The sequence below is a fragment of the Miscanthus floridulus genome, chromosome 11 (assembly GCF_019320115.1).
Source record: "Miscanthus floridulus cultivar M001 chromosome 11, ASM1932011v1, whole genome shotgun sequence".
Taxonomy (NCBI): Eukaryota; Viridiplantae; Streptophyta; class Magnoliopsida; order Poales; family Poaceae; genus Miscanthus; species Miscanthus floridulus.
This window is the reverse complement of record NC_089590.1, coordinates 53,466,981-53,492,500: the sequence shown is the minus strand read 5'-3', so window position 1 is coordinate 53,492,500 and position 25,520 is coordinate 53,466,981. Positions and strand designations below refer to the sequence as shown.

General features: G+C 44.2%; 2 protein-coding genes across 2 annotated transcripts; both read left to right on the top strand.

Moving 5' to 3' along the window:
- The first annotated feature begins 14,715 nt into the window (after positions 1–14,715).
- Positions 14,716–15,447, top strand: LOC136491960 (heavy metal-associated isoprenylated plant protein 16-like). Its single transcript, XM_066488147.1, has 3 exons — positions 14,716–14,775; positions 14,857–14,935; positions 15,092–15,447. The coding sequence occupies exons 1-3, from the start codon at positions 14,770–14,772 to the stop codon at positions 15,445–15,447; spliced, it is 441 nt and encodes a 146-aa protein (XP_066344244.1). The 5' UTR covers positions 14,716–14,769.
- Positions 15,448–20,788: 5,341 nt separating this feature from the next.
- Positions 20,789–21,657, top strand: LOC136494425 (heavy metal-associated isoprenylated plant protein 16-like). Its single transcript, XM_066490594.1, has 3 exons — positions 20,789–20,935; positions 21,061–21,139; positions 21,223–21,657. Exons 1-3 carry the CDS (start codon positions 20,930–20,932, stop codon positions 21,525–21,527), a joined length of 390 nt encoding a protein of 129 aa, XP_066346691.1. The 5' UTR covers positions 20,789–20,929; the 3' UTR covers positions 21,528–21,657.
- Positions 21,658–25,520: the final 3,863 nt, after the last annotated feature.

Sequence of the window (25,520 nt, the reverse complement as noted above, 5' to 3'; positions counted from 1 at the left end):
AGCTCCTCAAGTGAAGAAGAAGAAGATGATGAGGATGATGATGAAGATTCAAGTGATGATGATCAATCTTCCTCCTCCACCTCTGACCTTGATGAAGAATCAATCAAACTTATCAACAAGGTGGAGAAGATGATCCAAAGGCTCAATGTCAAGGGTGTGCCCATCCAAATTCAAGATATCATCTTCACCAATCAAAGAAATGAGCAAAGAAAAAGAGGATGTTATGGATGCGGCGAGTTGGGGCACTTTGTGGAAGTTTGTCCAAACAAGCCCACACCCAAGACAAAGAAGAAGGCGTGCAAGAACCAAGCCCTCACATCAATAAGGTCATGGGATGATTCTTCAAGTGAAGAAGAACACCATCACAAGAGGCGAGGGCACAAGCACTCATCATCAAGCTCTTCATGTGTGTGCCTTATGGCATGAGGTAACGAAAGCTCATCCTCTAGTGAGAGTGATAGTGATGATGAAATGCCTTCTTATGAAGAAATTGTGCAACAAAATCTTCATTATGCTAAAGTTTGCACTAGTCAACAAAAGAAGCTCGGAAAGATTAAAGAAAAGCTAGATAGTTCACAAGAAGCAGTACAAAACTTTGCTTGAACAATATGAGAATTTTGCTAATCTTAATGTTCAACTATCTACTAAAATTGAGCAACTTCAGGCTAGTGCAACAACTAATGCATGCACAATCAATGATGAGCAACTTGTAAAGAAAAATGAAAAATTAAAAGAAAAGTTAGCTAGCTCACAAGATGCTTATAAAAGTTTGCTTGCTAAAATGAAAATCATGTGCAAACATTGTGATGAGCTAACTAATAAAGTTGCTAATCTTGAAGCCGTTAACACAACCTCCACCAAGGCATCTAAAAAGAAAAGTTCTAACATGTCTAAAAAGGATGCCTCTACTTCTTGTAATAATTTATGTTTAGACTCATCCTTGTGCAACAAAGTTTGTGTTGAGAAAGTTGTTGTAGATACATGCACACAAGAGGTTGCAAAGGAGAATGAGCAACTCAAACAAGAAGTAGCTTGCCTCACCAAGGACTTGACTCAAGTGAAAGGCAAGGCGAAGCAAGCCCAACTTCATCAAGATAACACCGTCAAGGGAGTGAAGAAGCTTGATGAAGGACAAACCGTGGTTTGCTACGTGTGCCACAAGGAAGGCCACAAGTCCTACGAGTGCAAGGTGAAGAATGGGGGAGGAGCAAAGAAGAAGGAGAAAAAGCAAACAAGCAAGCTCTCCAACACTTACACCAACAAGGTGGATAAGAAGGCCTCCACACCTTATCTCTTGAAGAAGAAGAAAAATGACAAGGTGGTGGCTATCATGGTGAACAAGCAAGCCAATAATGGGGTCAAACGCTTTTAGGTGCCAAAGGAAATCATCTCCAACATGAAGAGCACCAAGAAGGTTTTGATCCTGAAAGGGAAATGAGAAGTCCTATGGACTTCGGGGAATTTGGAGACTTAGTAAAGTATGGGTGCATTTCATGGGGTGCATCATGATGGACAAAATCATTGCCAAGTGGGTTAGTGAATACTATGGACCCAAATTCCCGTCCCCATGTTAGGTAACTAGATTCAATTTACTTCAATTGGTATTAGATTTAAATTTTCCTACAATTGGAATCTTTTAGCATCTAGTTACTCTTCATGCCTAGGTTTGCATTTGCATTCTTATATATTTTGTCATGCATACACTAGGTATTTCATATTGTAGGCTTGCTCGGTTTCATACTTATTCCTTGGAGCAATCCTACATGGTTTAAAATTATTTAGGAGCACGGCACATAGCTTGTCCTTCAATTGTTCATCTAATATGTGCCAAAGTCCAAATTATAGATAATTTCTCCCGAATATCACCTTCGAAAATGACCCTCACATTCATGTGATGTCATCTTTCAAGTGGTATTTTTTATTCTAAAATTAATGTGCATGTTTCCTATAAGTATTCCATACTTGTGTGCACAAATTTAGGGGGAGGTTACTCTACAAGTTTGTGGGGGAATAGACCCCCTATACCCTCATGAGTATACATGGGCCGCACCACCAGAGGTGGCCTAGCCCGCAAGATGAAGCGTGCGGAGCACGCTATATTGTAATTGTACCAAATTGGATACTTTACTTGTAACCTTGTCCCTTTGGAGTATATAAGGAGGGGCAAGGGTCCCCCTAGAGGACAATGGATCTATATCTCAATACAATACACCAAAGACACAGGATGTAGAGTATTACGTCGATCAGACAGCCCGAACCTGTATAAATCGCTGTCTCTGTGCCTTGTGTCACCATCTGGTTCCTGATTACACGCACCGTCTACCGATAATCTACCACCATGGGCACCCCCCTCGGTGGACTGCCGACCATATTTCGTCGATAGTGGTGCGCCAGGTAGGGGTCCCTTAAGGGGTCGTGCGCGCTGATCCTCCGGTGAACCAGATGGGATCTTTCTTCAACAACAACATCCGAGGCAACTTCAGCTGCCGCGGAGGATGCTTACTCGTCGCGAGGGCCTGGACCGGCGATCGATGTGCGATCAAGGCTCCAGCAATCAACAAAGAAAGGCATATCGATGTATCGAGCTACAGCTAGCTCCATGCAAAAGATGACGTGCAAGTCATCCTCAACCAACAAAAAGGACATGCAAGCTAATTGAATACAGAGGTTTGCGTGCGTGTATACACCTACACGTGCATGATGCGGTACATCCACGGAGTAACAAAGCAATGATCATCTACGTTTCACAACACGAGATCAACTTTGATCCAGCCATGTCAAGCTGACCAAGAAGATAACAGAAAAATCCAATCGAGCAAACCAGGGAGGCCTATGATCCGATCTACAAGACCATTCAGTTTGTTATGGATGGTCATGATCTTTCAGCCTGCATGCTAACATGCACATGCATGGGTCGCGTCGCCTAAATAGACAAGCTAAGTTATATTTTTATTATTACAATATACAGAGTATATATGTATTTCCGGATCTATTTCTCCATGTATCTATTCGTTGGCAGGAATTCATCTCCATCAGCACGGCGTTGTCCTGCTTTGTCGATGCACCACCGCCACCGTGAGAGAATTCGACTCTGCCTCTGCCTGATAGTGTCGACTCTGACTCCGACTCCAATGTGCATGCTGTGCATCATCAAGTACAAAAGAAGCGAGCTATTGGGAACCTGCACTACGTCAATACGAGATATACATCTAGACGACTTCTTCGGCGACTCGGACATCAAGTGAGCTGAAAGCGAGCCGATTGGCGAGTGATAGTCACACACCAAGCGAGCCATCCGAGCCCACGTCGAGTTGTCGGCAAGCCACGTCGACCATGTCCCGAGCAGCTCCGCCGAGCTTCAACCACGTCGACCACGTCCCGAGCGGCTCTGCCGAGCTCCGACCACTAGACCACGTCGACCATGTCTCGAGCGGCTCCGCCGAGCTCCGACCACCAGACCACCTGACCACGTCCCGAGCGGCTCCGCCGAGCTCCGACCACATCGACCACCTAGACCACGTCACAATGATGATCGCCGCGAAGAACGGCGCTACGACAATCGCGACCACAGTCATGACGACAGGTCAAAAAGCTCGAGGACCGGACAACTTCATCGCCACCGATCAGATTTCTATCAAAGATAAGTACACTTCTAATATTTATATTTAATATAATTTTTCATTATGATGTTTCTCCACAAACGTCCTCGTCATGGTTATTCTTCAAATAACGTTTGTCCATGTATACAATCTTAAATATAACATACAGCTATACTTAATGCAAATCCTTGACCAGTCATGTTGACGCTCGATGTCTCCAGAAAAGGCCCTGTCTCCGGCTCCTCCCTACACGTGCACGAGCGTCTGTCCTCTGCGTTATGGGTGGTCGGCAGCGGCTCCTTAGCGACGCTTTGTTCTTCCTACACGTGCACGGGCTCCACGCCCCGCGTTATGGTTAACGGGCTAGCTAGGGCTGGAGACTCAGCTACATACTAACTAGTCGGGCAGTTTATATTAAGTATAAACACAAACTTCATATTAACACTGATGTTTACAAAGCACCAACTGCTTTATCACATCATGCTCATGACTGCTGAGCGTTATTTCATCATCGCTGATTTTTTCTCCATAAATTATTATTTTGTACATCATGTACTACCATTCGACATATTTATATTGTAGGAATTTCGAGCTATGTTCGGGGACTTCGTCGCTCGCTCCTCGACCTGTGCTCGGGGACTGCCTCGATCACTCTCCGACCACGGCTCGGGGACTTCGTCGCTCGCTCCTCGACCTGTGCTCGGGGACTGCCTCAATCACTCTCCGACCGCGGCTCGAGGACTTCGTCGCTCGCTCCTCGACCTGTGCTCGGGGACTGCCTCAACCACTCTCCGACCACGGCTCAGGGACTTTGCGTCTCGACTACATGTAACTGGCAACTCGCATACAGTTGGGATATTTTTTTCTCACTTAGACCTTGCTACAAGGCTCATACCTCGTCTTCCAGCAAGCTCGGGGGCTACATCGGTACGATGCACCTGCCGGTGCATCTCGTATCGCCTATACGACGATTGGGTTCTCAACTTAACTGGGAATTCTTTTTATACCCTGGCACCATGTGCCTAAGTCACCTACTACTAGGCTCGGGGACTAAGTGGGCACACTTCACCTTGTGGTGAATGTGTTTGTTTTTCGACCCCTACGCCTCTGATGATCAAGGACGCTATGCTTCAAGACGCACTTACATTTCTTTTCAGAAATACAAGTGGGCACACTTCCCAGGACAGAAATCTTTTTCTTTCTTCTTAAGAGCACCATACATTCTTCGGACAACCTACTTCTCCGGCGACAACGGTGGTCGGAGATGTCAAGAACTCAAGCCTCACTGTTCAGAGAAGGTTGAAACGGCGTGTCGCATCAGAATACATGGCACTCAGGGACTAGCTGTGGGGGAATAGACCCCCTATACCCTCATGGGTATACATGGGCCGCACCACCGGAGGTGGCCCAGCCCGCAAGACTGAAGCGCGCGGAGCACGCTATGTTGTAATTGTACCAAATTGGATATTTTACTTGTAACCTTGTCCCTTCGGAGTATATAAGGAGGGGCAAGGGTCCCCCTAGAGGACAATGGATCTACATCTCAATACAATACACCAAAGACACAGGACGTAGTGTATTACGTCGATCAGACGGCCCGAACCTGTCTAAATCGCTGTCTCTGCGCCTTATGTCACCATCTAGTTCCTGATTACACGCACCGTCTATCGATAATCTACCACCACGGGCACCCCCCTCGGTGGACTGCCGAACATATTTCGTTGACAGTGGCATGCCAGGTAGGGGCCCCTTAAGGGGTCGTGCGCGCTGATCCTCCGGTGAACCAGATGGGATCTTTCTTCAACAATGACATCCGTGGCAACTTTAGCTGCCGCGGAGGACGCTTACTCATCGCGAGGGCCTGGACCGGCGATCGGCGTGCGATCAAGGCTCCAGCAATCAACAAAGAAAGGCGTATCGATGTATCGAGCTACAGCTAGCTCCATGCAAAAGACGACGTACAAGTCATCCTCAACCAACAAAAAGGACATGCAAGCTAATTGAATACAGAGGTTTGCGTGCGTGTATACACCTACACTGTGCATGATGCGGTACATCCACGGAGTAACAAAGCAACGATCATCTACGTTTCACATTACGAGATCAACTTTGATCCAGCCACGTCAAGCTGACCAAGAAGATAACAGAAAAATCCAATCGAGCAAACCAAGGAGGCCTACGATCCGATCTACAAGACCATGCAGTTTGTTATGGATGGTCATGATCTTTCAGCCTGCATGCTAACATGCACATGCATGGGTCGCGTCGCCTAAATAGACAAGCTAAGTTATATTTTTATTATTACAATATACAGAGTATATATGTATTTCTAGATCTATTTCTCCATGTATCTATTCGTTGGCAGGAATTCATCTCCATCAGCACGGCAGTCGTCCTGCTTTGTCGATGCACTGCCGCCACCGTGAGAGAATTCGACTCTGCCTCCGCCTGATAGTGTCGACTCCGACTCCGACTCCAATGTGCATGTTGTGTGCATCATCAAGTACAAAAGAAGCTAGCTATTGGGAACCTGCACTACGTCAATACGAGATATGTATCTAGACGACTTCTTCGGCAACTCGGACATCAAGTGAGCCGAAAGCGAGCCGATTGGCGAGTGATAGTCACACACCAAGCGAGTCGTCCGAGCCCACATCGAGTTGTCGTCAAGCCACGTCGACCACGTCCCGAGCAGCTCCGCCGAGCTTCGACCACGTCGACCACGGACCACGTCAACCATGTCCCGAGCGGCTCTGCCGAGCTCCGACCACCAGACCACGTCGACCACGTCCTGAGCGGCTCCGCCGTGCTCTGACCACATCGACCACTAGACCATGTCGCAATGATGATCACCGCGAAGAACGGCGCTACGACAATCACGACCACAGTCATGACGACAGGTCGAAAAGCTCGAGGACCGGACAACTTCATCGCCACCGATCATATTTCTATCTAAGATAAGTACACTTCTAATATTTATATTTAATATAATTTTTCATTACGACGTTTCTCCACAAACGTCCTCGTCATGGTTATTCTTCAAATAACGTTTGTCCATGTATACAATCTTAAATTTAACATACAGCTATACTTAATGCAAATCCTCGACCAGTCATGTTGACGCTCGATGTCTCCAGAAAAGGCCCTGTCTCTGGCTCCTCCCTACACGTGCACGAGCGTCTGTCCTCTGCGTTATGGGTGGTTGGCAGCGGCTCCTTAGCGACGCTTTGTTCTTCCTACACGTGCACGGGCTCCGCGCCCCGCGTTATGGTTAACGGGCTAGCTAGGGCTGGAGACTCAGCTACATACTAACTGGTCGGGCAGTTTATATTAAGTATAAACACAAACTTCACATTAACACTAATGTTTACAAAGCACCAACTGCTTTATCACATCATGCTCATGACTGCTGAGCGTTATTTCTTCATCGCTGATTTTTTCGCCATAAATTATTATTTTGTACATCATGTACTACCATTCTACATATTTATATTGCAGGAATTTCGAGCTATGTTCGGGGACTTCGTCGCTCGCTCCTCGACCTAGTTCTCGGGGACTGCCTCGATCACTCTCCAACCACGGCTCGGGGACTTCATCGCTCGCTCCTCGACCTGTGCTTGGGGACTGCCTCGATCACTCTCCGACCGCGGCTCGGGGACTTCGTCGCTCGCTCCTCGAACCTATGCTCGGGGACTGCCTCGACCACTCTCCTGACCACTGGCTCGGGGACTTTGCGTCTTGACTACATGTGACTGGCAACTCGCATACAGTTGGGATATTTTTTTCTCACTTAGACCTTGCTACAAGGCTCATACCTCGCCTTCCAGCAAGCTCGGGGACTACATCGGTACGATGCACCTACCGGTGCATCTCGTATCGCCTGTACGATGATTGGGTTCTCAACTTAACTGGAAATTCTTTTTAGACCCTGGCACCACGTGCCTACGTCACCTACTACCAGGCTCGGGGACTAAGTGGGCACACTTCATCTTGCGGTGAATGTGTTTGTTTTTCGACCCCTACGCCTCTGATGATCAAGGACGCTATGCTTCAAGACGCACTTACATTTCTTTTCAGAAATACAAGTGGGCACACTTCTCAGGACGGAAATCTTTTTCTTTCTTCTTAAGAGCACCATACATTCTTTGGACAACCTACTTCTCCGGCGACAACGGTGGTCGGAGATGTCAAGAACTCAAGCCTCACTGTTCGGGGAAGGTTGAAACGGCGTGTCGCATCAGAATACATGGCACTCGGGGACTAGCTGTGGGGGAATAGACCCCCTATACCCTCATGGGTATACATGGGCCGCACCACCGGAGGTGGCCTAGCCCGCAAGATGAAGCGTGCGGATCACGCTATATTGTAATTGTACCAAATTGGATACTTTACTTGTAACCTTGTCCCTTCAGAGTATATAAGGAGGGGCAAGGGTCCCCCTAGAGGACAGATCATCTAGATCATATAGATCATACAGATCTCCAACAGACCTCAATCAATACAGAATAATGAGACACAGGACATAGGTATTACACCAACACGGCGGCCGAACCTATATAAATCTTGTGTCTTGTGTCTCTGTAACCATCTGGTTCCTGATTACGCGCACCGTCTACCGACAATCTACCACCACGGGCACCCCCCTCGGTAGACTGTCGACCATATTTCGTCGATAGTGGCACGCCAGGTAGGGGCCCCTTAAGGGGTCGTGCGCGCTGATCCTCCGGTGAACCAGATGGGATCTTTCTTCAACAACGACATCCGTGGCAACTTCAGCTGCCGTGGAGGACGCTTACTCGTCGCGAGGGCCTGGACCCCTGGATGCTTTGAGACTAACACCTTTTCAAGCTTATCATGTGTGTAGTAGTCTTATTGCAAGGAAAATGGAGTCCCCGGAGTTAAGCATCATACTTCAAATATCCACCACCTATTGCAAGTGGTAGAAATCAAATTGGTTTCCACATGTGGTATTTCTAAACCAATATCATCATGTTGATTTCATTTTGATATTTATATGCTTTCTCCGTGTATTATATAGATTAGTTTCCCTTGTGCAATACTTTGCCAATTATGCATATGTTTTGACTTCTATCATATGTATGCATATATTTAGGGGGAGCTTAGTCTATATAATGTGAGAGTCAAATTTTGTGATCTATTTCACTCTACACACAAAGGATCACAAAGTTTGACCCTCCCTTGTGCTACTAATGTCTTCCTTTTTTGTGTTTGATTCCAAAGGGAGAGAATTTAGAGAACCAAAAACAAGCATTAATTTATAGTAGAAAGAGAGGATAGTGGATTATGGATTAGCCTATGTAATAGGAAGAATTTGTAGGAAGCAAGGCTTAAATCCATAATACCACATGGGGACATTTGCAAAGGCAAGATAAGTTTTTATATAGTCTTACAAGTAGTATCTTTTAGCATCATATAATCTTGCCTCTTGCATTGCATCCTAGCAAGTAGGTAGTTTTTAAATTTCAAAATTCTATTATTTGCTTGCTTTGGTCGTGTTGTCATCAATCACCAAAAAGGGGGAGATTGTAAGTAAAATAAACCCTAGGCCCATTTACTTTGGATTTTGGTGTTTGATGACCAACACAACTAAATTGGACTAATGAATTTGCAAGTGATTGTTTTGTAGTTCAATAGGATGCAAGACGTGACTTTGACAAAGGCGACGTGATGATCCGATGATCAACACCTCAAGCAAGACCTTAGGAGCACAAGAGAAGACCCAAGATATGAAGCAAAGTCCAAGCATGAAGATAGGAACCAAGCCGCACGCAAGATCACGAAGAAACGAGCTCACAGAAGCGACCGGACACTGGAAGAAAGTGACCGGACGCTCCGATCAGTGGCTCGGCAACAGCAGACGTCAGCAGCAGCAACCGGACGCTGAACAAGTGAATCGACCGGACGCACCGATGGCACTGTTCATCAGTCCGACAACACACTCAGCAAGTGAATGGATACTGGTGGCAAACCAACCGGACGCAGGACAGCAGCGTCCGATCGAGTATATAGAGGTTCCAGAGCGGCGAACTTGCGACCGGACGCTGGCAGCGTTTGATTAGTTGTTCGCAGCTCCAATGGTCGGGACGACCGGACGCGTCCGATCAGGACGACTCCAGCGTTCGGTCAGTAGCAGAAAAGCAGGACTTCGTCTCCAACGGCTACTTTCTCAGTAGGGGCTTATAAATACAACCCCAACCGGCCAAATGACAAGAGTGGAGCTGAGAAAACATACCAAGGGTGTTGATACACCATTTTAGTGATCTCCACTTGCATAGTGCTTAGTGTTTTATTAGGTGATTAGCGTATGTGCTTTGCGAAGTGCTTAGGTTGATTAGACCACCGCTTATGCGCTTGCTCTAGGTTTAGGCCTAGTGTTTTGTGAGATTTACATACCTCTTACCACTCGGTGCTTGTGAGCACCAATTGTTGTACATCGGAGGGGCTTGAAGTCTTGCGAGATCACACCAACCGCGTTTGTGGTGTGGCCGCCACCGTGTACCGGAGGGAACAAGGCCCGCGGCGTTTCGGCCGGAAACTTGATAGTGAAGACGGTGGGGAGCATCCGGGAGAGCCTTGCCAGAAGACACGTCGGAGACCCACTTACGCGTGGGGAAGGCCCGATGCTATCCACGGAGTTACCCGACCGGGAGCTTGGCCCTTGTGAGGGATTCCTTGCGAGGGCTCCAACGAGGACTAGGGGGAAGCTTGCGCGCTTTTCGATACCTCGGTAAAAATACCGGAGTCGTCGACGGGAGTTTGCATATCTCTACCTTACTCTTTAGCTTCCGCATTTACATTGATTATATTACTCCTTTTGCGGTAGAGATAGCAACACACTAGCAAAACCGTAGTTGCATATTTAGATAGTTTACCTTTTGCATAGGTTTTTGCTAGGGTTAGAAAAAGATGCCATAGTTTAGAGTTAGAATTTTAGGTTGCCTAATTCAACACCCCCTTTTAGGCGTCACGGTCCCCCTACATCTTGGAAATACACTTACTTAGATTATCTATCATAATGAGAAGTTGAGTAATCTAGATGCAAATTTTAGATGCTATTTTAGATTATGTTTCATAAGGAACACCCATATGCATTGGAAGCTGGGATATTAATATTTTTTTTTCTAAATAAATATGTTTCATAATGGCATTGGCGTATAATTTATATGTAATTTAAGAGGCTATTTTGTGTTTCTTTATAATGGAAATGGGGTGACCTTTTAAAAACAAAATAGATTTATTATCATCAATATTGATTAAGTCTAAGAATTGTTTTTTATGAGAATTTCTTGAAATTTATTTATTTTTCGAGCATGTCTCATGAGGATTAACATGAAGACATTATTGAGAGCCTCTAGTTAGTAATAGTCAGGCCGTATCTAGACGGTGGGCACCATACCGGCTGTCACCGTTGGGTGGTGTTGTCTTGTTTGAGCTGCGTGGCATAGGGATGGCGTCTGACCGGACCAAAGTGACCGCTGTCACATCGGTCCTTGTGGGGTCAGTGTAGCATGTCTGTTCTTGTCAGAGCGGGCGTGCTTGGCTAGGCTCGACCTCTCTCCGTTCCTCCTAGGGGTCATGACGGTGGAGAGGTCATGTGTCTCTTGTGCGTCGTGCGGCTAGGTCAGAAGGGAGGGGTCGTGGCTGACCCTAGCCTTGGCGTCCAGCCTAGTTCACTTGGCTCAGCTGGACCTCGATCGTTCGGACCTTCGCTAGCTGATGTATCGTGGGCCACTCGTCCTGCTAACTAATCGATGCCTTAGATACCCCGGGGTTATAACCCTGACACATACTTAATCTACATGATGGCACATCATGTATATGTTTCATTTAAATTAGTTTTTTAAATACTAAAAGTAATAGAAGTGGGACATAGAAATATACCTTGGCATAATTATTGTCATTTAAATAATTTTCATAATAGCATATATATACATTGGCATTTGAGATGTACAGGGGATCTTTTAGTTTACTCATAGATGCAACTTTATGAGAGTTAGAGCATCTCTAAGGGTACTCTATTTTTTTCTTCCTAAAAACGTGATGTTTTTCAACTCCTAAAAAAGTTTTGAAGGAATAAATAAGGCCATCTTCAAGAGTTTCTAATAATTTACTCCTAAAAACATATTCCAATCATTCAATGATATTTTTGTAAATACGATCATCTTCTTCCTGAGAACCAGCACGTACATGGTGCCCTTGTCGATCGTCGCCTTGCTGCCTTGTGCCCGTTCCCAGTTACTAGAGCAGCCAGCAGGGCCACCTGCCGTCAGAGAGGCAGACCCCGTTGATGCTGGCGGCCATGCACGGCAGGACGGATTGCATGCTCAGGCTGCTAGACGCGCGGACATGCCTCCACCACGCGGCCTACTATACTATGGCCATGTCCACTGCCTCCAAGTCATCCTCTCTGCTGCCAAGACCACACCGGTGGCCGACTCATGGTAATCTAGTGACAGGACAGATCGACATGGCCGCCAGCTTGCTTGCTTGCAGGGGCTTCACGCGGTTCGTGAACGTGAGGGACGAGCACGGGCACGGCGCCACACCGCTTCACCTGGCGGCCAGGCAGGGGCGGCCGTAGTGCGTCCACCGCCATCGTCTTCGCTCCAATAGATCGCGAAACCGCGTGGGAGGAGGATACACAGACGCGCAGTCACGCGTATCTTTACGCGCTGGAGGGTGGGTTTTGCAAGTGCTAAAAGACTGGGAGGTGAGATTAGGAATAGTTGGAGATGTGTTTATTTCAAATCTTTCCAAAAAAATCAGGTATTGGGAAAGTATTCTAGGAACTCTTGGAGATACACTTACTTAGATTATCTATCATAATGAGAAGTTGGGTAATCTAGATGCAAATTTTAGAGGTTATTTTAGATTATGTTTCATAAGGAACAACCATATGCATTGGAAGCTGGGATATTAATATATTTCTTTTTCTAAAAAAATATGTTTCATAATGGCATTGGCGGATAATTTATATGCAATTTTAGAGGCTATTTTGTGTTTCTTTATAATGGAAATGGGGTGACCTTTTAAAAACAAAATATATTTATTATCATCAATATTGATTAAGTCTAAGAATTGTTTTTTATGAGAATTTCTTGAAATTTATTTATTTTTCGAGCATGCCTCATGAGGATTAACATGAAGACATTATTGAGAGCCTCTAGTTAGTAATAGTAAGATTGCTACATGCTACTTTTTCACATGACTTATTCTCTTTGGGGATACTTCCTAGATTTTCTTTGAATGTTCCATTTGCAAATGATTTTAGTAGAATATGTCTGAACATTTTAAGAAAAAAATATTTTTTTCGAAAACGTGCTTAGCATGTGTTTCATTAAGAAGAAGTTAGGAAACATACACGCCCAACGTCACGTCACAACGAGGTGACATTAGTGATGGGGTAGAACGTGAACAAAAAGCACGGCTAGATGATGGAACGCACGCCGTTTGTGACTAAGAAATTAATTTTGCGACCGAGGATCTTGCTCTGGCTAGAAGGCAGTGGCCTGCGACTTGGCACACTTGAGTGCTTCAGTTAGGACCTGCCCTCGGACAGTCCCGACGCTTGGAGGGGAAGAGCTCCCTCGTTGCTTTGCGTTTGGCTGAAGACAAGGGTTCCGTGAATGTTTCACGAAACTGAACAGCGATGGAGACGTTTGGAGTTTCTGGAGGCGTAAGAAAAAGAAATATTAAAATTGTTCTTAGTAACTAACTGTCCTCCTTCCATTTCTTTTATTACCAAATATCTAAAACCGAAATCAGATGTACACACAGTTCCTTTTCTGTTTTCTCTGAAACAACAACTTCTTCCCATATATTATAGTGAAATGTTTCACTTCGCAATCGTCCTACTTTCTAATAAGACTGACCGAAGCAACGTGTGGTTGCCAAATACTCCTAGATTGAAAGATAGAGCTCACTAGAAATTTCAACCATTATTACAAAATGGTCGTATAAGCTCAGGGGCTCAGGGTCATGTGCCTTTTGAGGATCGGGTGTTGACCAAATCACCATCATACATATCTACTTCAAGACAGAATGAAACGAGCAAGACTAATTCACGGTCAAGTAATTTAATTAACATTGCAAGTGGAATTCAATGTACGTAAGGATTGCTTTGGAACGAACGGGTTTATACCTCGGTTAACATGTTCAGATTGTGCAGTGCAGCTTTTGAAAGTAACTTTGTACATTTCACGGCACCTAAGCGCTAACAGAAAGCGTGCTTAGCGCACTAATAATGAAGAGCTCAGTGCTGTAGATTTGGTTTCATGGGGGAAAAAGAAGGCGCGTCTAATTGCTCCATGAGTACCTGTAAAAAGGTAATAATTCTTCACTTTGCTTTAAGTTCTTCTTTCCTCGTAAGTTCCTTGTTGCCAACTTCCTATGTGCTCACGAATGAATAGGATTTCTGGTGAACAATGGGTTGCTCTGGCGGAGACCGAGAGATCGAATACTGAAACGACCTCAGCTACAAATTTTATTTGAAAGAAATCCTCATGCACAATCAGTGTTGCTTTAGTACCGTGCTGTACCAGATATTGCAGTTAAAACAACATAATTACAATCACGTCATGACAAATTAACTGTCAAGAATCCAGTGTCTAGCCTACGGTACCACCTGTTTCTTTCTTTCTGTTTCTGAAGCTCTAACATGTCAAACATTCAAGTCGTAGTCAAGCGCCAAGGTTTATTTAAACACACCTACATGCACCAAATTCCACAACATACACCTCATTGCAAACCAAAGAATCAACGATCAGCCCTACTATTTCATTGAAAGTAATCAAACACGCTTTCAGAAAAGTGCAGTGACCAAGAAAGAGTTCCTCAACGTCAATTTTTAAACTAAGCTTAGCACCACGGCATGTATAGAAAGACTAATCGGTTGTTTAATTTGGTTGATGTCTTCTAGTAGACAAATTAAATTGCCTGGAATCTTCTTAGCACTGGGTATTACTCTTAGTGGGGACGTAAAGTACATTCCTCGGGCCTACGGTAGCTGTCCTAATCCTAGTTGTATATAAGTTGGATAAGGGGTCCTCTCTTCCCACAACAAACTCTGAGCTCCTTCAAGTTTCCGAGTTGTCAGACCACAGACAAACTCACATTGGAAATCAGCAACAGTCAACAGAGTAACAATAATATGAAGGTAACAATTTTTTTCTGCCGGGAACTCCTTTTTTGTGCCTCCAACTGAAACACATTCTTGCGCAATTTTTCCTTTTTTCAGCAAAGAATTGTGATCAAGGTGCAGATGACCTGTGACAAGTGCCGAAAAAATGCTCTGGCTCTAGCTGGCTCGACATATGGTAAGCACGGCCTACTGGAGTAGTGGTTATACAGTCTCCTGCAAGTGACCCATCTGAGTATCTCAATCTGACCGACTGGCTCGTCATGCCTGAGGACGAGTACTGCAGAGCAACTGATCGTATCGATATGTACTGTGCCGGGGTACGTGGTTGCAGGAGTGCAATCCGTGGGGATCGAGGGGGAGGAGCAGGACCAGCTCGTGGTGGTCGGCGACGGTGTCGACGCCACCAGCCTGACGAGCTGCCTGCGGAAGAAGGTGAAGGTGGGCAGGGCGGACATCGTGAAGGTGGAGGCGGTCGCCGACGAGGAGGCGGCGACGAAGCCAGCGGCCGAGACGGCCGCCAGCAGTACCGATCCTAATCCCGTGGCCGGGTGGCCGCCGCAGTGGTACCACTACCATTCCGGCTACTACTGCCCAGAAGGGCCGGGCGTCGTCCACCCGTACAACGGCCACTGCTACCCCGTCGAAGACCCTTGCGCCGACAAGGATCCGTGGTGCGCCATCATGTAGGGCACGGATCAATCGAGTGATAGTTTCGATCTCTTCGACCTAGAGGGAGAAAAAGTCTACCTGATCAATCAACTTGGTTTGCTTGACATTCTGATATTTCAGGACATTCTTGTCAGCAATGGAGCATTGGCTAGAGTGTTTTGTAATCTTGTTCTTTCTTTTGTACAAAAAAAACTTTGTAATTTCTAATTATTTTTATCATAATCATCATAATACTTGTTCACTTGAAACAACAAAGGCACAACCCGAGCATCTCCAAGAGGTTTTCTAAATTCACTCTCTAAATCATCATTTAGAGAGCTATTTGTATAAAAATCAGCTTTTTATATCTTTTAACTCTAGTTTTTCTATATCTTGTTTACACTCTACAGAGTTATTCTCGTTTTCTAAATTCACTCTCTAGTTTTTTTCACCAAAATCTTTATTCCTAGCAATTAAGAAGGATATAGAGAGGCTCTTGGAGACTTGGAGTGTGAGATCAATTTACTCTTCAACGCTATCTTAATATTACTAATTAAAGACTCCAACAAAGTTTCCATGATAATCTTCATAATAATAGTAGAAAAAGGTATATCCTAAAAATTCTCAAAGAAATAAAAAAAACTAGATATTAGTTCGGTAAGTTGTAATCACTGATTCACCATTGATAATAATAGCTACAAGATCTATTTTATTTTCTAAAAAAATCATATTTGTCATTATAAAAAAATAATATAAATGAGCCCCCTAATTTATATCTAAATTAATCACTCATGCCATTATAAAACATAATATAAAGTAGCCCCTAAATTTGCATCTGAACTACCACCATGCCATTATGATAAATAATTTAAGTAATCCCTTAAATTTATATATCTAAATTCTTAATTTTAGTATTACATATCACAACCTATGAAATAATCATGAATAATTATTAACATATATTTTAACATAAATCATGATGTATTCCATGATACAGAGAATATTTTCCTTTTGGTGGCCGTCCCGTCCAACTTGCCCATAAACCAAACGCTTTCAAAATATGGGCCATCATCTTTCATCCATGAATTAATCCCATGAAACCAAACAGACCTTAGGGCATGTACAACCCATAGACAGGTGTTTGTCTCTAAATGTCTCGAATCTATCATACAGACAGGTATAAAGATAGGTCATACAACCCACAGACAAAGGGTCGGTCTCTAAACTGTTTAATGCTTTGCATGTAGTTAGGATCAACTATAAATAAATTTTTGTATACCATTATGTGGCTATTTGATAGAAAATGTATCAAGGATAAATAAGAGTAACATGATTACAATATTTTTAAAAACCATCAATATAATAATTATATTTCAACGACAAGTTGCAACGCCTTTTGTCTAATTTTCTTTGTTTTCGTAGCGTTGCCATATGTGCTCGATTAGATCTTCTTGAGTTTCCTTTGTGTTGGCCGAGCTTTGATATATTTTATGGGCAAGATAGTAACTCATGTCATATTGTGTTCCGTTTACGTTACAGTGTACCGAAGGAGCTTCCCCTTTTATTGATTGAATGATCAGTAGTGACTTGTTTTTAGACTGATGTGAAACAGTAATATTCAGTACGTAGCAAAATTTCCCAAACTTCTGTTTTCAGATAGCATATTTGGCTTCAGTTTTCAGACCACATCCAAGCTTCTAGGATGATGCAACAGTGATTTAATTTGATATAAGAAAAGTGGCTATATTGTAAATTAGCATGCACTATGCTGTGCACTCGGTCCATGAACCGTGGACCGGGGAGGAGATGTGAGAGCGGTGCACCATGAACCGTGTCCATGACAAAGGTGTATTTGGAGTGTATTTCTAGATGTGTTTTTGTAAAGAAAAACGGCCATAATGCAAGCATGACGTCGGAGATGATGTCAACTAGCTAATAAGAGAAAGTTCGGCACGGACGGCTGCTTGTTCCATGCGGAGGAGCTAACGGTGCCATGGCTTGCTCGCCGGCGCTGCTCAGAACTTGAGCTACAGGGCGCGGGGCTGGTGAGAAGGGGTGGAAAATACGGAGGAGCTCACCGCGATTCCGATGCGGGGTGTCTCGGCGTCGATTACTGCACGGAGAGGTAGGGAGCCGAGGCGAGGCGGGCGGCAGCTCCGGCGAGGTTGCGGGAAAAGGCGTTGCGGGTGCGGACTGATGCGAAGGAGCGGTGTCGCGGCATCTTCGTGTCTCTGCGGACTTGACGAAGGAGCAAACGAGACCACGAGCGCCCGCGTGGGATCCGAGCACGCCGTCGACTCGGGGGCGAGGTCGTACAGCGCAGCTGACCCTGTCAATTGGGCCTCGGAGCACGGGCCTTCATTGTCGCTTCACGAGACGACGGGGAGACCGTCTCTAAGCAGAACGGAGGGGATTTTTGTAAACTTGCCCAGATACAGATGGAGAAAGGACGACCGTTATACGTGCCCTTAGTGGTTCTAAGTTGGTTTTAAGCACTTCATGTTGTTTGATTGAACTTAGTTTCGGTGGAATTCGTCCATTTAGCTTTTTTTTTAATCGTCCATTTAGCTTTTTTAGGGTTGTCCATTTATGGCTCTTTGTTTTTGTTGTTTTAATTTCGGCCCACTTTTTCATAAACTCAAAAAGCCTTCTCCAGCGCTAGCGTACTGACCAGATGGGCTTTTGACCCATATAATATTGGAATACGGAACTTCACTTATGAATTTGGGCTCCACTCAAAAAAGAAAAACTCATGAATTTGGGCTAGGTTTTGCCTCCTTTGGTTCGTTTTTCAGATATTGGTTGGGCTATAACCGCCTCTTAAGCAGTTGTGAAAAAAAAATCTTCTAAAAAAAGGGAACTATGAATTTTGGATATAAAAAACTAAACAAAATTTGAATTTCAACTACGAAACTGAAGGCTTGAATTTGGTCTTTAATCCATGAAATACATTTCAGGACACGTTGAGGCTATGCTCACCATTTTATGAGGACGACATAATAGTCACAAAGGGGTAATATTTGGTTTGTGGAACCAAATAGTCCATCATCATCTCACTCTTTAGTTTTTTGTTTGGTTTATCGAATGGATGAGTTGATCCACATCACCAACTTATTCATCACAAGCTAGTAGTTAGTGTTAGTATGGAAAATAAGTCATTTCATTAATTTTGAGAGATAAATTCATGATGCATCACCTCATCTGAAATGAGAACCAAACGCTCCAGAAATCTTAGCATCATCTTCCTTCTGAATTTCGATGATCCATTGTTTAGGTCTTCTTTGGCATGTCTCTTATATGGTCTTCTTCACCGGCTTAATTAAAAGTCTTACCAAACAAGCACGCATGTGAACAGCTTCTGAAGCGAAAAAAACAAGAGTTGTGTTCGGCAGCAAGAAGAAGCCGTTATTGCTGCAGCCTACAGTGTTTTGCTGAGAGCAAAAAAAGCACAGCCGCTGCAACAAAGCTGTTTTTGGAGGTAGAAGCTGAAATTATCAAAACGTGGCTTTTTTCTGATTTGTACCTTTTTTTAGAACTCCAAGCCCTGTAAAAAGGACCTAATCCTGTCTCGGAATTCAGCGAGTCCATTAACTGCTTGAGTATATTTATTTAATGTCATAAATCTTTGTAGTTTTCACTATAATTTTGGTTAAACTTGAGATGCTTTGACTCTCTAAGATTCTTAGAATGACTTATAATTTGGAATGAAGTGGGTAGAAACCAGGGATGGTGTCGACTTGTCACAAGTAGTAGTTTGCGCGGCTGATCCGTCGACCCAACGGCAGCCACTTGCAAGTTGCGACCTCCTCCAATAGAGATTAGAGAAGCAACCTCTTCACGCCATCTGCATCTGCTCCCCGAATTACCCACACTCACTGCCCTCACTTGTACATCATCAGTAGTAATTCAGTAGTGTGACCGCCGGGACGACAGCGGCAGGCAGTACAGAGTACTACTATTCTAACCCCGAGTCTGAGTCCTTCCAAATGCCGGGCCACCAAATGTCATGTTCATTTGACTACTCTATGACTGTGAGAATACTTACAGGATCTCAGATAAAATTTTGTTGCAAGAATAATCTCATACGGAATCGTTCAAACTTTAGTTGTAATATACATACATGCACATACGGCGCGCATATGTGGTATTAAAAAAATTCTTTCACAATATAATGAAGGAATAGCAATGAAATTGTTAAGGAGTTAGTTCCTATATCATAGGTAAAATAGTAATGTTTGCATATGGTGCATGATGGTACAACAACATATACAACATGTCAACCACAATTGAATCGGTAACACAATCTGATTTCATTTAGTATAATATAACGTTGAGTTTGTAACTCAACACTACAAAGAAGCATAAAGCATGGATCCAATTTAGATGAGATTAAAAGTCACTAATGTTCGCGCTAAAAGAAAGCATGCATTATCACCTCCAAAAGACAATATAAACAATATTATGTTTTAAGATCGGAGATATTACAAAGCCAACTTGTGCCCAAAACTTTTTTAACATAATCTGAACAACCATAGGTGAAATGAAAAGGATGGCAACATATATCTTAATATTACTAATTGGATGTCAACAGAGCCTCAACATTAATCATCATAAGACTTTATCCATTAAACTTTCAATACTTGTGATAACATAAGATTTTAGGATGTCCTCAAGCATGGGTTGATGTGCTAGTCTGTCTAAATGTTTTTTCATTGTACATGGAGAGCAACACCGAAAACAATCCCCTTTCTCTAAAAATTGTCATATATATATATATAGGGGCCGGGAATAAGTTGAAAAAACTGCTCTAGCAGATTCCCTTTCTCAATCCCCTTTCCTTATATTGTTTTCTCGAATCCCACAAAACCTCCAGTTTTCCTTCATCAGTACTCTGGTCTCCAGGACCAGTCAGTATCGCAGACCATCATCACTGAGTTTTTCTTGAGGTGCTTAGGTGAGAGAGTAGTAGTAGGTGACAAGAAGAGCCAGCAAGAGTGGTCCACCTTGTAGATGGTTACTGCTGTTGCTGGCTCCCAAGTGTCAAGTTTTGGATCTCCAGTTACCCGTACCACTCAACTACTGCGATCATATAGTCTTCTTTTAGTTCGAAAGTACGTATTGTATTGCTGTTTCGCTGGTGTGGTTCAAGTTCAGCAACTTGCTGCTAGTAAACGGACGGACCAGCGCGTGCCTTCGGAGAAGCGCAATGCGACAGGCCAGTGGACGATAAGAATTTGCGGGCCTCGGATCTCACACGCTAACCATCGCCAAGAACGCGTCTCAGTCAGTTGATGATGATTCGTTCCCCGCTACTGACACCAGCGTTCGCTCCCCGTTTCCCTACCTCCCTCCACTCTATATAAGAGCCCGGCGCCGGCCAGTCACAACTCACAAGTCACAAGAAAGCTCCATCAGTTAGCAATAACCAGCCACCCAATTCGCCTCGATTGATTCAACGATCTGTCGCGACAGTTTTTGCTGATTTTCTCGTCGGTTTCGGAGAGATCACTGCCGGCGGGCAATGAAGGTAAGCAGGGGCCGGACAGTTCCTTCGATGAATTCAGAAACCTCTGCTTCAGCTTTATTTTCAGAGCTCTGAAACTGATTTGCGTTGCTCCTCTTGTTTCTGCATCGTGTGGTTGCCGCGCGCAGCAAAAGATAGTGATCAAGGTGAGCATGCCGTGCGAGAGGAGCCGGTCCAAAGCCATGACGCTGGCCGCCAGAGCAGATGGTACGCCGTCAGTTGTCTTTGGCCAGTACGTACAAAAGGTGGCCATCAGTGTTAGCTAATGACAGTGCTCTGCGTCTGTGCAGGGGTGATATCGATGGCGATCACCGGCGATGCCAGGGAGAAGCTGGAGGTGGTCGGCGACGGCGTCGACCCGGTCAGGCTGGTCAGCTACCTGCGCAGGAAGGTCGGCCACGCCGAGATCCTGCAGGTGGAGGAAGTGAAGGACAAGAAGCCCGAGGAGGAGAAGAAGAAGCCGGAGGAGCCCAAGCTGCCGCAGCCCGTGGTCGTGCACCCGCCGCCGCAATGCTATCCCGGAGGCTACCACTACTACCGCCACCCGCCGCCGATGGTCGTCTGCGAGGAGCCAAGCAGTTGCCCCATCATGTAATTAATTAAAGCAGCTGACATAAATAATTGAGAATTTGAGATCGATTTTGTCATATAGGTAGGCCTTTTGTTTTTCAGCAACTTGAGGGAGCTATATAAACGATTTGTGCAAATAAAGTTGATTTTGCGGAGCCTTTATTTACGGTTTCAACTGGTTTTATTCTGCATCTCAATTTCTCAGCTGGTGGCTTCTACGTGAAGCGTGCACGTGCTGATACCGTAAAAATTAGATCATCACGCTGGTACCGTAAAAAAACGATAACTGAAAGCCCAACGACTTTCGAAGGGCTAAGCGCGTGTTTAGTTGAACCCTAAATTTTCAAAAAAGTGCTACAGTACATATCGAATCTTACTATACGTGCACGGAGCATTAAATATAGACGAAAAAAAACTAATTGCACAGTTTGATTAAAAATTACGAGACAAACGTTTTGAGCCTAATTAGTCCATAATTGAACACTAATTGCCAAATAAAAACGAAAGTACTATAGTAGCACAAATTCCCAAATTCCCCGAACTAAACATGCACTAAGTCCTCTGTTACTTACGTCATCTGTCAGAAAGAAACTGACGTCACACCAACATCAGCGTTGTTTGCGTACGCTGACACAGGCCACGATGGATGGATCATTTGCACTTTCGTCTGTCTTATACAGATACAGTAGCTCTTTTGTTCAACAAAAGGTGGAGAAAATCGCAATAATGCCGTTTCCACACACATGGCTGTATTTTGTTCTTTTGAAAGAAGCCAATGTCGTGTTCTTTTGAAAGAAGCCAATGTCGTGTTGGTTTCCTTATCCTCATGAGTTGGGGTTGTTCACAAGTAAACCAGCACATGAGTACATGACCAATCAGAATACAGTTTATAAAAAAAAAAAAAAAAAAACAGTCACTCGTCATCCTTTCCCAGAACCCCGGCCAAATTCTGATCAGGAAACAATAACCACCCAGTAAATATCTCTTCTTTTGTCGGGACGTATTTTTCAATTTTTTTTTATTATAGACGACTTGTCTATCTACCTGTGCTCCTCCACAAATTCTAGAAGACATAATCATCACAAGTTCGTATTTAATACATATAACTAATAAAAGTTATTACATATATATATATATATATATATATATATATATATATATATATATATATATATATCTATCTATCTTTGCATGTACTAGCTCTCTCTCACTACGTCAAAAAATGTTTTTAGGGGCGGTTGTAGACCATTTATAGGGGCGGTTTGTCCCAGCCGCCCCTACGTAAGGGTCTCTACAAATCATGCATTTGTAAGGGCGGTTCTCAGGCCGCCCCTATAAATAGATTTATAGGGGCAGCTCGTATTACCAGCCGTCCCTACAGATCGATTTGTAGGGGCGGCTTGTATTACCAGCTGCCCCTACAAACAGGTATTTGTAGGGGCGGTTCAATCTAGAACCGCCCCTACAGTACGTTTTCACGCCAAAAAAATTCAAATTTACAATTTAAAATCGCGTTGTCAAACGTCCCACGACCAACGTTCCGAACCGCATTCGCGTCGCCGAACGCCCCGCGACCAACATTCCGAACCGCGTTCGCGTTGCCGAACGCCCCGCGACCGCGACTACAAGCACAAGAGTATTCTATAAACTACAATTACAAGTCTAATTCACAAGAATATATACAATCCATCATTAAATATATAAATTTCATACACATTGTTATCAACGTCCTATTGCTAGTCTTTCAGTCTCACGAAGATGTTGGTACTGAGGATTTGTACCTAACTCAGACTCTCGGACATGGTAGGCGCCTCTGACGTGTACAATTTGGTCCAATATAAAGTTGCAAAGGTCGCCGACGAGCTCTAAGAGTTGGTCATCCTTGTATGGGTCTCTTTTCATTCCTTTCTCTTCTCTCCACTACAAGAGAACAAGTTTAGGTTTAGTATTTCATACCATTTACGAAGTTTTTATACTACGGGTGAAGAGGTTCAAACTTACCCTTAAGGAGTGTCTCCTGTAGGCACCGGTGTTACTCATTATAGAACATATATAGTATCCACAATAGTACACTCCCAGGCTTCTGCTTGGGGCACTGTGTGTTTTGCATATGAAAATGTTAAGTATTGCTTTTGACAGCCATGTAATGGAGTACTGAAGAAGTAAGTTACACTTACCGCACATAGTGTTTTTATAGCCAGTTTTTCCTTCATTGCTGGATCATGCCTTCCATGATGATTAGTGACATAGAACCTAAATGCCCTGTTCGAATTATTTTAGCAAATACAACTTGTTAGTATCCAAAAGTGAACAGTTACAAGTATGTATACAAACATATAAGCTAATGAGGATTGTCTATATGTATACGTCTTGAGAATCGATATGAAGTCTTTGTATGTTGCCGGGTCCTTATCTAATGAATCAAAGACCCATGCCATGCTCCTCCCGACATCGACAGCTATACAAATACAGTGGTTGCTGTATGGATTTAATCATAGAACTAGATAAGCTCTTTTGCATTGAATAAAATATATCGAACAAAGCTTTAAGTATAGAGTTGAGCTTACTCAAAGTTGTATGGTAGCCATATAGTAGAGTGTTGTTGGAGATTTTTGAAAGCTAGGGCAATGTATGCCATAACCTTAAGGGACTCTTCCCTTAGTTTTGTCGTACGGATGTGCTCTTTCTCCCGAAGAGTCTTTGCAGCAGCTAGCTCTTTGGCATCAAGTGTCCACCGTTTAGGGTAATTGAAATTTGTTTGGGCTATAGCTTGAGGGCCCACATACCCAACTTTTACACTTGGCATTTGTTTGACAATGTGCACTTGCATTCTACAAATCACGATGTGGGTTAGTTACAACAAAATTCAAAGATGATATTCATATCATATCGAGAGGATAAGGACTTACATGCACCACATGCGAATTAGATTCATCTCTATTTCTCCTAGGTGAAAGCATGTTTGCATGTCATTGAAGTCAAAGACAATTTTCCCGGCTGGGCTTCCAAATGTGCCGGTGGGAAAGCATGCTTGTATGTTATTTATGCTCGTTGGGAGAACACGCAAGTACCAATCATGGAACCTTCTCATTCCAAGTGGTAGGTGCTGGATGTCCCGGTTTGGTAGGAAGGGCTTGCCTCTTTCATATGTTTTCGGGCAATCCTTTGACCATTTGATGATATCAACATTTGGATACTGCTTTGTAATTTGGTGGAGTTTGCTAGTGACGCCCTCCTCAGAACCCCGTGATGGGACTTTTTTAACTTGGTTCTCAGGCTTGAACTGGTCATGGGAATACCACTTGGACACCGACAAGATGTCTTTGATCAGAACATAAACTGGCCTTATGGTGATTGGATGCTTCTTTCGAAGTTCCCATTCAGGCACGTCCTCATCTTCTTGTGTTGCAGCTTCTTCAGGAGGCACTCGTTGTTCATGTATCGGCTGTGCTGGTTGAGAAGACTGTGGTATCTCATGATGCACTTGCTCGGTACGAGCTGGAGATGGTTGTGGCATCTCATCAGGCACATGCTCGCTAGGAGGTGGGGAAGAATGTGACATCTCAGGAATGTGGGAGTCACGAGATGGTGAAAATATCTCCCAGACCTCAACAACTCGCTCCAAATTTAGGAGAGGGGGAGGCGGTGAAGAAGCAGTCAATATAATGTCCTGTTTGTGCCAGAGGATGAACTGCCCCATAACGTCTCCGAGTAACACCAGCCCCTCGGGAGTTGCGTAGTCTATCCTCCACTACATGAACTCGGGCTTCACTGTATGCACCTCGACCCTAGTGTAGTCCGGAGGTATCTTATTATTGTGGTGTAAGCCACCAGGAGGATGTGCCACACCCGTTGCCACCTCCATCACAGTGTTCTGCCGGCCGCTGAGAAACACCAAGGTGCAACTAGTTGGTTCCCATATGCGATCAACTAGGGTTGTGGCTGCAGTAGAACCTTGGCTGCTAGGAACTTTCGGAGGGCTGCCAACTAATGCCAGTTCTCCTGGTGGCGTCTCTAA